General features: G+C 48.8%; 1 protein-coding gene across 2 annotated transcripts; it reads right to left on the reverse strand.

Annotated features, from left to right (window-relative positions):
* Positions 1-10,210, reverse strand: LOC144720729 (cyclin-dependent kinase 1-like). Of its 2 annotated transcripts, none has more exons than XM_078597729.1 (8): positions 10,067-10,210; positions 8,817-8,876; positions 6,518-6,674; positions 4,655-4,778; positions 3,777-3,947; positions 3,048-3,211; positions 2,331-2,472; positions 1-421 (listed from the first exon to the last, which is right to left on the reverse strand). In XM_078597729.1, exons 2-8 carry the CDS (start codon positions 8,863-8,865, stop codon positions 335-337), a joined length of 894 nt encoding a protein of 297 aa, XP_078453855.1. In that variant the 5' UTR covers positions 8,866-8,876; positions 10,067-10,210; the 3' UTR covers positions 1-334. The 2 variants fall into 2 exon arrangements, with proteins under 2 accessions (XP_078453855.1, XP_078453856.1); XM_078597730.1 differs by having other exon boundaries at positions 9,848-10,131.
* Between the last annotated feature and the right edge of the window lie 4,076 nt (positions 10,211-14,286).

Raw genomic sequence — 14,286 nt, forward strand, 5'->3', positions numbered from 1 at the left:
CTAAACTATTTTTTTTTTATTTTACTAGGTAAGGCCCACACTGAGCTATATAGCTCTTTTTTTAGAAGCGACCTGGGCCATACATTATAGCCGAACTAAGTGGCTTATCACGTGGATATTTAGAGCAGCCAAGTACTGTAAAGACGTGATGTTGATTCGTAATGTGGAGGGAAAAACCGGAGGATACGGAGAAAAATCCACTCGACCACGGGGAGAACATGCAAACTCAAAATATACAGGCGTGAGGGTTGCGACGAACCCAATTTTGATCAGTTCGATCCCGTCAGGGTCGAGATCGAGCCAAGCATACGAATGCGTCTGAGAGTGAAGAATCTCATTGGCTCTTCTCATTCTGGAAGTAGGGATGAGTCAGGGCCCGTTTTGCTGATATTCTTCTTGCAGGGTCATAGGTCAGCATTTTCTGGAGAATAAAGAGACACACATTTGGCAACAGTTATACCCATGTTTGTTTTTTTATATGCAGCCAATGCATTGTTACATATGTAAAGCAAAGCTCACGCACGCATCCGCATACAAATGCAGCGTGTGTTCTAATGAAATAACAATGCAATTCACACTTTGATGCTCGCGACGAATGTTGCAGACTGGGCAGCAGTTATCTACTGTAATTATGCAAAATATAAACTGCACACATAACACTGTGGCCTTAAATGGAAAAATACATAACAGGCGACGTTTTGGGCAAAGGTCCTTCTTCATAGCACGTAAATGAAGGGCCATTGCGTGACATGTTGATTACAGCCATACCCAGATTAACGCCATCTCGCTATAACGTACTCAACTTATCGATAACCAACCCTGTTTTACGTTCCGTGGTATCTCGCCATAACGCACTCGAGATTTACAAACTTTACCACTCAGACTCGAATGTTTACGCTGCCGCCGCAACATTCGTGCGCCGAATAGCAACCAAGCATAATCCTCCCGGACTACAGTCGCCACTCTTACATGCGTACTCTCTTAATATTTATTCCCTCGCATACCGTTTTTATGGCGACTATTTTTTATGCAAGTGTAAACTATTTTTTTCATATCATACACAACCAATAATACGCATAACATAATAGACAAGGTAATATATACTGGTTGTAACATTCTTGTAACAACATGGTTGTAACAGTATTGATAAGCAAAGGGTTACTGATCATCCTCTGTTTAGGTTCTGTACCACGTTACAGAACCCCTATCACATCTCTAGTAGTAGTAGCTACTACTAAGTTCTGTACCACGTTACGATCCACCATTTGATATCTTTGCTTAGATTTAAATACTTTACATTTACGTTCTGGTTTTCTAGAACGCATCCTGGGTGTAAACTGTACTTATTTTTTCCCTTTAAGACCACAGTGGTGTTAAATAATGTGTCAATGTTTTTGTTATTTGTGCTTGTGCACTACTGCCAACGCAGCAGCAGCATGACCAAATAATTTGCAGAAATAATAATAATGACAGTTTAACACGTCGGCTTTCACGGCCAATATTATCCATATTAGAGGTGTTTTGGGTTAGATCACTACTGTAGTTGTAATTACTGGTGAAACGTCGTACGCGAATTGTAAACGTTGTGGGTTTACTCTCCAACACACCGCTGTGCTGTACTAGTAACGAATTGGCATGTTCTGTTTATGTGACAAACCTTACCGTAATTGGCTGTGTCGGGTGGTGGCAGGTTTAACAACGCATTTATATTTACATGATCCAACCCAAAAAAAACTCTATTATGGATAATAACAATATTGACTTAAAACTTTCGTGACTGCAGAAATTCATATTATTTGGTTCTTTCGGTAAAATCACGTAGATATGAAAATAAAAATTAAGTGAATAAAAAGAAGAAGAAGAATAAAATAGTTTTTTATTATTTTTATCTTTTTTTATTATTCACTTTATCTTTATTATTATAATTTTTCTATCTACATGACTTTACCGAAAGAACCAAAGAATATAATACTAACGTAATTTATTCACCCAGGTAAGTCTCACCTTAAGGTGACTCAATTGCCATCCTTATTGCCATGCAGGTAAAAACTATGAACATGCTTTCCACCATGTATGCTTCATGCCAGATATACAATCCAGACAAGCCTCAATGAGTCTCACACTTTTTCAGGAGGGCCCTATGATAAGGTTATTTGGCCAATTCCACCAATAATCGTTCTTTTCCAGTGGGTGCAAAACCACAAAGTAGCCGGAGAAAACTCACGAGCACGTGGAGGGTAACGCTCAAACGTCTGCACAGATAGACTCAAGAATCCGTGGCTACACCACCCTCTCCTACGCCACCCCGAGGCTGCGTGAACGGCCGTTACCTCGAGCAGGTCGATGCCGTCCTGGTTGAGGCCGGGGACGTGGGCGGCCAGGCCGCTGGGCGCCCACTTAGGGAAGCTGGGCTTGTAGTCGGGCAGGGTCACCACGTCCGGCCAAACCTCGGTGGTGGGTGTGCCGAGTATCCTACGCACACACGCACGCCAGAGCGTGGCCGTTAGCACGCACATCACGGCATACATTGCCACAGCATGCGTCCGAGGGGCCTCTCCATGCCGTGAAAATCGTGGGAGTTTTTTTTTTAAACCATACAATGCGGGGGATCGTACAAGTGGGAGCAGAGTGCGGTACAGTAACCGTCCAGGTGGCTCGGCGGTAGAACGAGCGGCTCGCAATTAGAAGGTCATGAGTTCAAATCCTGGTTGGGAATTAATTTAGCCCATCATCCTTTGATGGTCAATAACATGAGTACCATTTCGCGTAGAAGTCAACCGTGGTTGTCCAATGGATAAAGTCGCCATTACCATAAGAATGCGGAATTTCTGACACTGGCTCAAGGCTGTTAAGGAGATTTGAGCAGCGCCTCAATGCTCATAGGAGCAGAACAATCACTTTGGGCTCAGTACAACAATGGATTATCCTGCCTTGTCTGTCTCCTGCCCACCACAAAGCCCCGCAGCCTCGTACAAAATACATTCCATGCAGTCGTGGCGCATTGTGGGGGTTATACGACAACAACGGCAATGGAGGGAGCCAAGTGCCTGAATATGCGAAAGAGCTGGTCGATCTCGGAGTCTCCGTGGAAGAGCGGCCGCTTGTTGACCATCTCGGCCAGGATGGTGCCCACACTCCACATGTCCACTGGGGTGCTATACCGCGGCGTGCCGAGTAGCACTTCGGGGGCGCGGTACCACAACGTCACCACCTGCGCGTGCCACGCGGACAACAGGGGGCAGGCACAAGCGATGTTATCACAGATGTCCAGGAGTAGACTGTTGGGTTAGGCCATGTAATTATCTGACCAAATCTGTATCCTTAAGAACCCTTGACCACACGACAGAGCCAAACAAAAAAAATTGGCACGTGGTGTACAAGCGGTTAACTCACTGCACCTCCGAATAGCACGGTTGGATACGTACGGTTCCAAAGAAGTTCAACTTACATATTTACAAGGTTTGTGAGCGATCATGTGGATGGCTTTAGGAGTAGCATTATGGTGAATATCTGAAACTCGCATGACAGTGAATGATCGAAATGGACATTGGCATTACTGTGGTCCATAGCTTGATCCATAGACTCGTATGGAGATGCACAGACTCACGTGGAAATTCACAGACTCACGCAGAGACCCATGCACTTACACAGAGCCCCGTTGACTCACACAGACCCGCAAAACACGCATGCAGTGGCGTCATGACTTCGTGGTCCACAGCTTGAAATTGCTGACAGCGGTCGCACACAACTGCCCGCGCCCGTATGTGCACCCGTACCTCGTGCGTGTATACGCGCACGGGCACACCAAACGCCCGCGCCAGGCCGAAGTCGGCGAGCTTGATGTGGCCGTGCCTGTCGATGAGCAGGTTTTGCGGTTTGAGGTCGCGGTGCAGCACCCTGCGCGAGTGGCAGAACACCACGGCCTGCAGGATCTGGTGCAGGTAACTCTGCCCTCACAAAAAAACACGGAGAGGGCCACAGAGGTGCGAGCGTACGCACAATGTCATGATCGCCATCAGCCACCATCAATACGCCGACTACCAAAGTCGCCGCCATCTCTCGCGATTCTGCGATGCAGCGATCCAACCTGGCACCAAAGTAAAAACAATTTTTTTTTTATTTTATCAAATAAAGCCCACCGAGGTATTTAGTTCTTTTTCAGAAGTGACCTGGTCACAAATGACAGCTCAACGAAGTGGCTTATCATGTGGAAATTTATAACAGCCAAATACTCAAGGCATCTTTCTAAATGGTGAAGGAAAAATGCACACGACCACGGGAAGAACATGCAAACTCCAAATATACAGGCGTTAGGGTCAGGATTGAAACCCACGACCTCCTGTATACCAGGCAAGGTAGTTAACATCTCGTCACCATGGCGCCCACTAAGCATTTGGCAGCATCAGTGAGAGGATAATGCACCTGGATGATCAAATTTGTAAATGACAAGAAAAACCCCATCCCAACAGAAGGATAGTGCAGGCCGGAAATCCATACGTTTCAAACAACAACAAAATGTGAAAAAAAGACACTCGGCCTTTGTGTATTACACAAACAAAGCATCAGTATTTCTTGATGAAGTGCATTGTGGTCTCCTTTTCTTAGATCAACCGCCAAAATACATTTTAGTAATGTATGACCAATTGACGGGCACCTGGATGAGTGGAGGTTCCATGCTGTGGCCCGCAGGTATCGCATCCAGGTATCGCTTTAGATCCATGGGCAGGTACTCAAAGATCAAGTAGAGTCGAGCGCTCTGCAGGAGTACATCCTGTAGCCTGGACGTGATGGAAAGAAGTGGTTTCCTGTCAATGTGTTGTCAATTGTAGATGTTGTGGGTTCTCTCCAAAACACCGGTGTGCCAAACCAGTAATGAATTGGCACATTTTTTAGTTCACGTGACAAACCTTACTAATTGGCTGTGTCGGATTGTGGCGAGTTTAACGACACATTTATATTTACACGATCCAATCCCCCCAAAAAACCCTCTATTCGAGCGATTTCCTGCGCATACCAACATCGAGGCCTTCTCTCATCTCCTCCTGTTCACAGCCCTGAGCCAGAGGTGAAAGTGCAACGTTCCTATGGCGGGGGCAAATCGATCCAGAAGACAACCACTGTTGACTTCTCTGCAAAGTGGATGACGACGATGGGCCGAGTCAACCACTCAACCAGGATGTGAACTCGTGACCTTCCGCTTGCGAGCCGCTCGCCTGCCGCTGAGTGCACCCGGCCAAATTAAACGAAATCACATAACGCTATACTCGCACGTATCCTCTTAAAATCGTCTCAGCGGGCACAATACAGAGATATTTAATCACGGAAGGATCGTTACATTTAATAGAGGCCCGACAGGGCTTATGTCTCGTGGGAGGTGGGGAAATAAGACTTGAGGCGGTATCTAGGCAACCCTCCCTCCTTCACCAACCCACACTGAACAGTGTGGTGAAGTATGGTCAAGCAGCCCCTATGACCGACATAGCACGGGGAGGCCTCTGTCCAGCAGTGGATTGTACAGGATACAATATGTCCATAATTGCACAAATCGCACAGTTACACGATTATTCTAAAATATATTGCATCCATCATGAGTGTAATGATCCAGTTCACTTTGAATGTATTAATCGTCACACGCCTAGTGTACAGCCAGGTACGCATGGACAGGGCAACAATGCGCGGCCTTCACCCTAACGTTCATGTGGGTGGGAACATGGGCATTAACGAATTCAACATTTCAATTTTGTTTCGCTAGAGGGCACACATGTACACGGTACACTCCCCAATCCCCCATTTGTTTGGGCAAGTAGCCACTTGCCCGTCCAATACACGTCCACAATGCTTGGATGGGCCCCACGCACACAACATCCATTCTTCTGTGCTCACAAATGGCTGTTACATGTACAGGATGGTCCAGATGTCTTGTGATCCGCAATTCATTGACCCACCACATTTTTGTTCATCTGCATATTCATTTATGTTTTAAATGAACCTTAGGTTTTTGTTGACAGGGTGTTCCGGAAGACATCGGGGCCACCCTGTGCAGTAATAGGCGAGTTCCCCCCCCCCCCCCCCCCGGGTTGAAAGGGTAAAGCAAGGTCACATATCTGCGACGCAGTCTCCCACGTGACGCATTGTTCATTATCCTGGGAATCCACGGTAAGACAAATCCAACATATGGACAACATTTTCCCGATCGTATGCTTATGTTGATGCAGAGCAAAAACTACAATTTCACATTCAGGTGGCCAGGAGCAAGAGCAGAGTGTATCATCGCTGCGACATCTCCTTCATATTTGTGGATCGGGTATTGCGTTGCATGGTCTGTTCTGGATGACCACAGTCGCATACTTGGAGAGCTTTTAATTTTCCACGTGTGCATCAGGTATCCACAGCAGTACATCATCCACACGAGCGGTGGATGAACAATGTCCTGTTAACACAGCGGCGGTGTTGTGCCTCCGCCTACAATCCGTGCCGTTATCGCCGAGTCGCCAGCCGTGGGACCGCCCGAACGCACCGCACGATGTTGGGGTGCCTGAGTTCGCGCAGAAGCGCGATCTCCCGGATCGCCGTGGCGGGCACGCCCTCCTCCTCGTGCTCCAGGCGGATCTTCTTGAGCGCCACGAGATCGCCCGTGCCCTTGTTCCGTCCCTTGTACACCACTCCGTACGAGCCTGCGTGCGAGCGTGAATGCGGGACAGCCGCCACGCGTTGCTTTAGCATCCAACTTTCGATTTCCTTTAAACCAGGGGAGAACGCAAAGAGTACTGTAACAAAGATGAGTCGTTTGCAAAAGTGACGTTGGGCATTGGTCTGCCAGTAGAGAGGTGGGGGGCGATGACTGCCGTGGATAATGCCAAATGAACCATTTGATGATGCTTTCGAATTTTCGAAGATTGTCAGGGGATCTTATAACGTCCACTATGAACTCTGAAGCGTGTTGTTACACGCACCTTAGCGATAACCAGGGCGGGCGCGAGATTCGAACCGTGGACCTCTGCACCAAGTGGCGAGCACGCTACCCGCTTAGGCCGTGCCACCACCCCAAAAGAGTCGAACATTTGCAGCCCTGAAATTGCTCTCTGGCCCCACCGCAGGCGTGAACGAGGGCCCCCACTAGAGGGGAGCTCACGCCCTCTAGAGTCGAGAGCTCGTGGTTTCATTTCAGCCGGGGTCTCTCTGGGTCGGCGATTCGGGGAATATTTCCTCATCCAGTATTACCACCTCCCGCTGCGGCTACTGGCGACGCGCCTAAGCTCCACCAGCGAGCCGGACACTTTTCAGCGGGGAAATTAAGTCCTGGTTTTAACCAAGCAACTACAAAAGGATGGATGCTATAGGGATAGGGTAAGCGAGGTGAAGTGCGGATGTAATCGGGATAGGCGGGGATACGTGTGCAGAGTGTGGAGGTGGGTCGGTTTGCGAGACAGGCAGAGAGAGGAGTACCCAGTAGTAAACATTACACATTGGACCAACGTGGGTTCAACGGTTGCAACTACGTACAAGGCAACATTGGACCACCGTTGCATGTATACTGGGTGTGGGTGGGTCACCCAGTACAGAAGTCGGCGACTAGACCTCAAACCAGGCGGTGGCGCAGTGGTTAGCGTGCTGCCCTTGGAACCCAGCCACCTGAGTTCAATTCCCGCTCACGGTCAACACCCGTGACGATTATCTGAACCGGTCCTGGGTTCAGATAAAGGTGGTCGGGCGTGATGCTGGCCACCCACCCCCTCGTGTTGCCGTGCTGGCCTTCATTTGGTGCTCGCTAACAGCACTTGCCCCAAAAGTATGTTAAGGCTATACGGGAGATATTTGTCTTTGGTCATTATAAGGGCAGACGTCGGAGGTTGGGCGTTTATTTTAGAATCATTACGGAAATTACCAGAACGAGAGCCATGGTGAGATGTGGTGACCAATTTCGGCATTGACCGTGACGTCCACTTTTCATTGTAGAATATGTGAACGCCTTAAGCAAACAGAACGTTAGCATAGCTGCCACCTGAGTTCAATTCCCGGCCACGGGCACCATCAGTGGCGAGTGATGACGTATCTGGACCGCCTCTGGGCTCTAGAGCCACCCCTCGCCTCACCAGGGCGCTCCGGATTGTCAAAACAGCGGATTGACAAAGAGTTGTAAACCCATATCTTTATTTATGTAAATGCTTACTATAATATTTTTTTCCATATTTTAACAGTGTGTAATATATAAACCAAGGGTATGCATTACAGTAATACCCTGGTTTATGTCAGGGATGCGTTCCTGAAAAGGTGCGACGACGAATATCGAAAACGACGTAAAATCACGGCGATTCACAGTGGGTAGGAGGCGGTGGAGGCGAAGGCTGCGAATCGACGGACGCCGCCGTCAGCGACTTGAGTGTTGCACTTTTCGCCCCGTGCGTAGCCAATCGTGCTCATCGGAGGTAGGTTGAGGCGACGCAGATGAGGTCGTAGTGTCAACAAAGCGGCGACGGATATTTGCAAAACGACGTAAAAAGGGGGGGGGGAGGCGAAAATCGGGACATTGCCGTGTCAGCCGTTTTGGCCCGAGGTCGCTACTGAAAAAAAGAGATCTTCGCTAATTGATGGGCCTCATCCGAGTCCAGTGGGAAATACCGTGCGAGAGTCAATGTGCACGCGTGGACCAAGCCCCGTCGCTCGGCTGCTTGCACACGCAGCAAAAAGACAAAGATCCCCCGTATAGCCTTAACAGAGCGTTGGGACAAGTGCCGTTTAGCGAGTAGCACCTATGGTCACTTCGCACACCCATCGAAGTGACCTGCGCGCAGACACACACACACCACGTCTCTCACCTTCGCCGATTTTCTCAATTTTAATGTACTCGTCCATGGCTTGTCGCATTCCTATTAGAACTGCACACGCGTCCAGACAAAACACACCACGCAATTGCATGCTAAGATATTGCCACGAAAGCTAACAGGTTAATTAAACAACAATAAAAATGTGGTTTTTAATACTTTGAGAGAAAAGAAAGATGTTGACGTTCTGTCCGACTGGCCTTCTGCAGGTTTACCGAGTCAATATTCTTTATAGGGTGGTGGACAACCGTTCACATGTGGCCATGTCGCAGTGGCCGTGTCATGTGCATATAATTTGGAGTAACCGCATTATTTCCAGAAGACCAGCTGTCCGAAACGTCGAGATGTCCCCTTTTCCGCTCAGTGACGATGTACAATGCAACTGTTGTTATATTTAAATGAGCGGATATTGCATCTATGCGTCTCCTGAAAGAGCAATGAGTTACTGTAGAGATCTGCGAGTTTGTTAACGTAATGCGTGTCACACCAAGGACACGTGTGTCGTCTGGGTTCATTGCGAGAGGGTTCATGTTCACACGCCCGCACGCCAGCGTAGTCTCTCTGCCCGCGTAGTTCAATCAAAAATCACGCACACACGAGTCGAAGTAATTCATTCCTCGCTCAAATGAATGAACTTCAAGGCGGTGCTCATCCCGTTACCTGCCCTGAGCCATTGGAGCAAATTCCACGTTCCTACGGCGGGGGCAAGTATACCCATAGTACAAGCTCCTGTTGACTTCCCCACAGAGTAATACTCATTGTGTTGACCCCGAGTGAACTCCCAACCAGGATTTGAACTCTTAATCTTCCGATTGCTTTGAGCCACCGCCCCACCTGGTCGATCATTAGATGATTTGAAATCAGAGAGAAGGAGCCCAAGCGAGAGAGCGAGCACATCGCCAATATACCCGTCTCCAGCCCTTTCGATTGACGATCAGCCGGTACCGCCTCGGTCAGAAAAACATCCCTCTTTGCAAGCACGCGAGAGGTGAAAGGCAACATTCGCGAACACCACATCAACTTACCATGAAGCAATGTCGAGGGGGTTGCATGGCAAGCCCGTAAGCTGTCGTTACATTTTCTAAAGCGGCAACCCTCTGCACGGACTGCGGTAACAGCCGACAGCGTCACGCGACTGCGAATCGAATGCCGTGTCCATGGCTACACTCGGAGCATAACGCAAACATTATCTATGAACATCGTGAGGTTGTTTTCTCCTACTTCTTTAATCAAAGCCGACCCACCTTACGAGTGCGCTGCTCCGAGCGCGAACCAGCATCCGCTTTCTTTAATCGAGCGTACCGTGTGCGCTAGTTTGGTTACGCACTCCTTTTTCATATCTGGACGTCCGTTTTTTGTTCTCCGTTGCTATGACAAGTCATGTAGGTGTGTTTATGGGCTGCGCGGCGGGTATTTAAACCGGGCGTGGGTGTGACACACGTGTGCGTGTGTGTGTTTGTTTGCGAGTGGGAGGGGGAGTCGATTGTTTGACCCCCCATGGCTTGGGGTCTCTGGTGGGGCACAGGAGCGGGAAGAGGCGCGACTAGGCGCGGGAAAGGAGACCGCCTCTTGTGGCCACTCGCCGGAATAGCAAAGAGCGAAGGAAAACGCGGCCAGATTTTTTTGACGCGAGACGTTAATGGATCGTGATTCCTTGGCCAAAGCCGTGATTATTCGTTGCGTTTATCCATCCAGGAAAGCCGTACCGAGTCTCATGACCCATTTTCGGTAGGGCCCCGTCAAGTTTTCGCAGTAGTGGGACGATGGTTGCTTTGTATATTTCGCCACGATGGCGAGATGTTAACTACCTCCTCGCCTTGTATGCAGGAGGTCGTGGGATCGATCCCGACCCCGACGCCTGCTGTATATTTGGCGTTTGCATGTTCTCTCCGTGGTCGGGTGGATTTTTCTCCAGGTCCTCCGGGTTTTTCCCCTCCACATTTAAAATCAACGTGCGTTAAGTATTTAGATGCTATACATTTCCACACAAGCCACTTCTTCGAGCTGTCATTCGTGACCAGGTCGCTTCTGAAAAGAGCCGTATAGCTCAGTCGGCCTTACCTGGTAAAAACAAAATAAAAAAAAGTTGTTTAAAATTGAGAAAATTGCACGGTCATTTTTCAAACTTGGACCGTGACGCCAGCACGCACAGTGGCTTACTCTTGTGAAGGACGTCACGGCGTCTTCAACGTCCACTGTGAAGCAGACGTCGATGCCACCATACCTCCCTGCTTAATCGATTCATTAAGAACACGTGCAGTACCACTACACGAGCAGAACCTGGTTGTCAATCCACTGCAGGATGAGGGCCTCCAGCCCACATCGTGCGGGTTATTTGACCGTGCAACCTTCACCACGCCGATCAGGTGCGGGTTGGTGAAAGTGGGCCGTGGATTAATTTGCTATAATTGGCATGCTCGCGATTTAAATATAATAGTGCACTTGAGAATCCGTTATTTTAGATTCGTGCCAAACAAATATTCAATTTAGACACATGGTCAGAATGCGTGAGTGAACACTATAATATACTAGGTAAATTGACAAACCAGTCGAGGAATAGAACCAGCGAGAATGAGTTTCTATGAGACGGTAGAAACGAGGTGGTTCAAACTGGACTGCATATGCTTGCCACACACGGGAGCAGAGTGAGTATGGGCAGGTAAACGAGAGACCAGTACGAACAACAGTACGGGCGCTACAAATACTGTACATGGACAGCCGACAAAAAGAAGAGACTTTAAACAATCGTGAATTGAATCGTGACAGTTGATTCAATCTGTATCAGCCTGCACAGTAAGACGACAATGAGTTGCCTAGGCATCTCATTGTCGTCTTACCGTGCAGGCAGAGGCGATTATCAAATTTGTACAGCATATAGTTACCGATAAATAATAATGGCAGTCGTTTACCCAGGAAAGACTCACCGAGTCCCATTAATTGGAATTGTTTGGCCAATATAATTCAACGAGTGGCTTAATGTGGGAGGAATTCGAAAAGCCGGAACAAACCCAACGGATATTGTTTGCATACATAATTTACCCAGGGATCGCATACTGTGCCGTACACACATCGAGACGCATGTAACAGCATTGCCCCCTTGGCAAGAGTGACCTGAGAATGAGGGAGGGCCAATCAGGTGACATGTGTAGTGAGCCTAAGGACGATGGGAAGCAGGTACGAGGCACTCCTTTATTACTAAACTGATATTACAGGTCCAACACAAAAGGGGTAATGGCCCCTTACACCCGCTACCTGGAGAGGTATGGCCTCCGGGCTATCGTGTCCTACAACTGGGACCACGTACACTCCAGCCCTCCGGCTAAGGGACCTAGGGGAGGCTATCTCGACCCGACCCAACCAAGGTAACGGGTCCTGACCACTGGCCCTCACAGTCCGGCCCTTAGGACAGCGGGACTGGGGGGTCCACAGGGTCCTACTCCAAGTCCCGTCTTCTGCTTGAGGAGAACTGCCGAACCCGTTCAGGGGTCCGGCTTTCATACACCTCCCTAGGCGTCCCCGCCTCTCTTCCAGAGAGTTCCAGGGGCTCCCAGAACACCCCTCGCCCAGACCCCCCCCCCTCTTGGGGTCTGGGAATACCCAGTGGCCCGCATATTACCTCCTACTGGTGGATGTCCGCCAGTGCAGGCAAGTATGCTGTGTCTATGGCATTAAACATGTACAGGCCACCAATATACTTTGTTACTAGGTACAACAACAATAGTTATACAGATTTGGCTTTGTTGATTTCGGTCATTACATCCAGCTATTGAGCGGCGCCATAATATTCGTGTCAATGTATTATGGAAGCAAGTCTCCACAGGAGATTAATCGACCTAATAATGCCAGTGCACTACAACGGTGCGTTGTAGTGCACGGTTGGCTACGTTCGTTGCGAAAGCAGTTCAACGTGCAGTAACATACACAGTCTTCCCCTCACCAACTCGAACTGAACAGCCTGCTGAAGCATGGTCACAAATAAACCCCACGACGCATACGGCCATCATCTAGCAGTGGATTGGCAAGGGCTTGTACCGCGTAATAATACCCAGGAATGCCGTACTGAGTTCAGGAGGGTCCTGTTGCATTCGGATGTTGGCCAACACGTGGTACATTGAACAGTTTGTTTGTTTTTAGCTGTGGGAAGAAAGACAGAGACGCCAGAGTCAGCATCACGTGAACCGGTACTATACGAATATAAATAATGTATTCTTACACACGATATCTCAAGATTAAGGATCGACAGCCATCGATACGTCACGACACCCCCCCCCCCCCCCAAACTCGCGAGAAATGACGGAGCCACAGTCGGGAATGGGGTGCCAGGTTAGGTGCACGTGGTAAGGAAAACCAGTAGATGGTGTAAGAGCGCTGCCGTGGGTTCGTCTCGCCTCGCGGTTTGCCCAGCTCATTCGACACACGCATCTTGTTCACTGGCGGAGCCAGGGGGGGGGGGGTGGTGGCACGTGCCCCTCCAATGATCCGATCGAAATCCCTAAATATGATAATTGGTTTTTTACCCTTCTATCTGGCAACAAAACTAACACCTTTTTTTTACAAGGAGTCATGTTTGCATAGACCACAATACCTGCAGCCATAATGCAAACAAAAAACATAACTCTGATAATATATGCATTGTCCTTGAAGTTGATTGGTCCACACCCGAGACAGCTTTCCTTAGAGCCTAGTCTCACATGGGTTGGACCAGATGACGCCAAAAGGTGAGCGTCACGGAGCAAGGGGGGGACAATTGGGGGGATTGTTGGTGTGCTTGTAGTGGGAAGGAAAGGTGCAGAACAATGCAACTTGGGTGGTGATCTTCACGTGTGGCCACGGCGTGGAGGAACTGTACGGTCACAGAACGTCCCGATTGGTTCACAATGACCTTTTCCCGGTGTCCCCCGTGAAGCTTTTGCGAGTGCGGATTTAAAAGTTCTGGCTTTCATGATTGACTCGTGGTTGCGGCGGGGGGAATGGGCGGGGCTACCTGTGCAGTGGGCGGGGCTGGTGGCACAGTGAGTGGGGCTATTGGCATGGTGGGCGTAGCTGGTGGCCTAGTGGGCGGGGCTGCCAGCTCAGCGTGTGTCCCAGATTGAGCCTCACAGAAATGTGTATGAGAAAGTAAATTAAATGAGACATCTCCTTCACATCTATACGTCTCTGCGCATGAATATAAAATTATTTCTTATACAACCCATCAGCGGCATGGCCTTCTGTGAGTGCAACATTCGAGCAGCATTGTCTCAAGACGTGAAAACTGAACCGAATTCGACACACACAATGTATCATCATCAGAGCCATGCTTACTTCAACCAAATACTGGCGAACTGCCGATCTTACCGGCAAGGGCATTCTGTTTACGATATCGGGGCCTAAGTCAAAAATGTGGTAGCCTTAATGTTATACAAATGCTCATATTGAGCCCAACCATCGTCAGTTCGTATTCAGAATCAGAATTTTTATACTG

Source organism: Lampetra planeri, chromosome 9, assembly GCF_965212315.1.
Source record: "Lampetra planeri chromosome 9, kcLamPlan1.2.h2, whole genome shotgun sequence".
Lineage (NCBI taxonomy): Eukaryota > Metazoa > Chordata > Hyperoartia > Petromyzontiformes > Petromyzontidae > Lampetra > Lampetra planeri.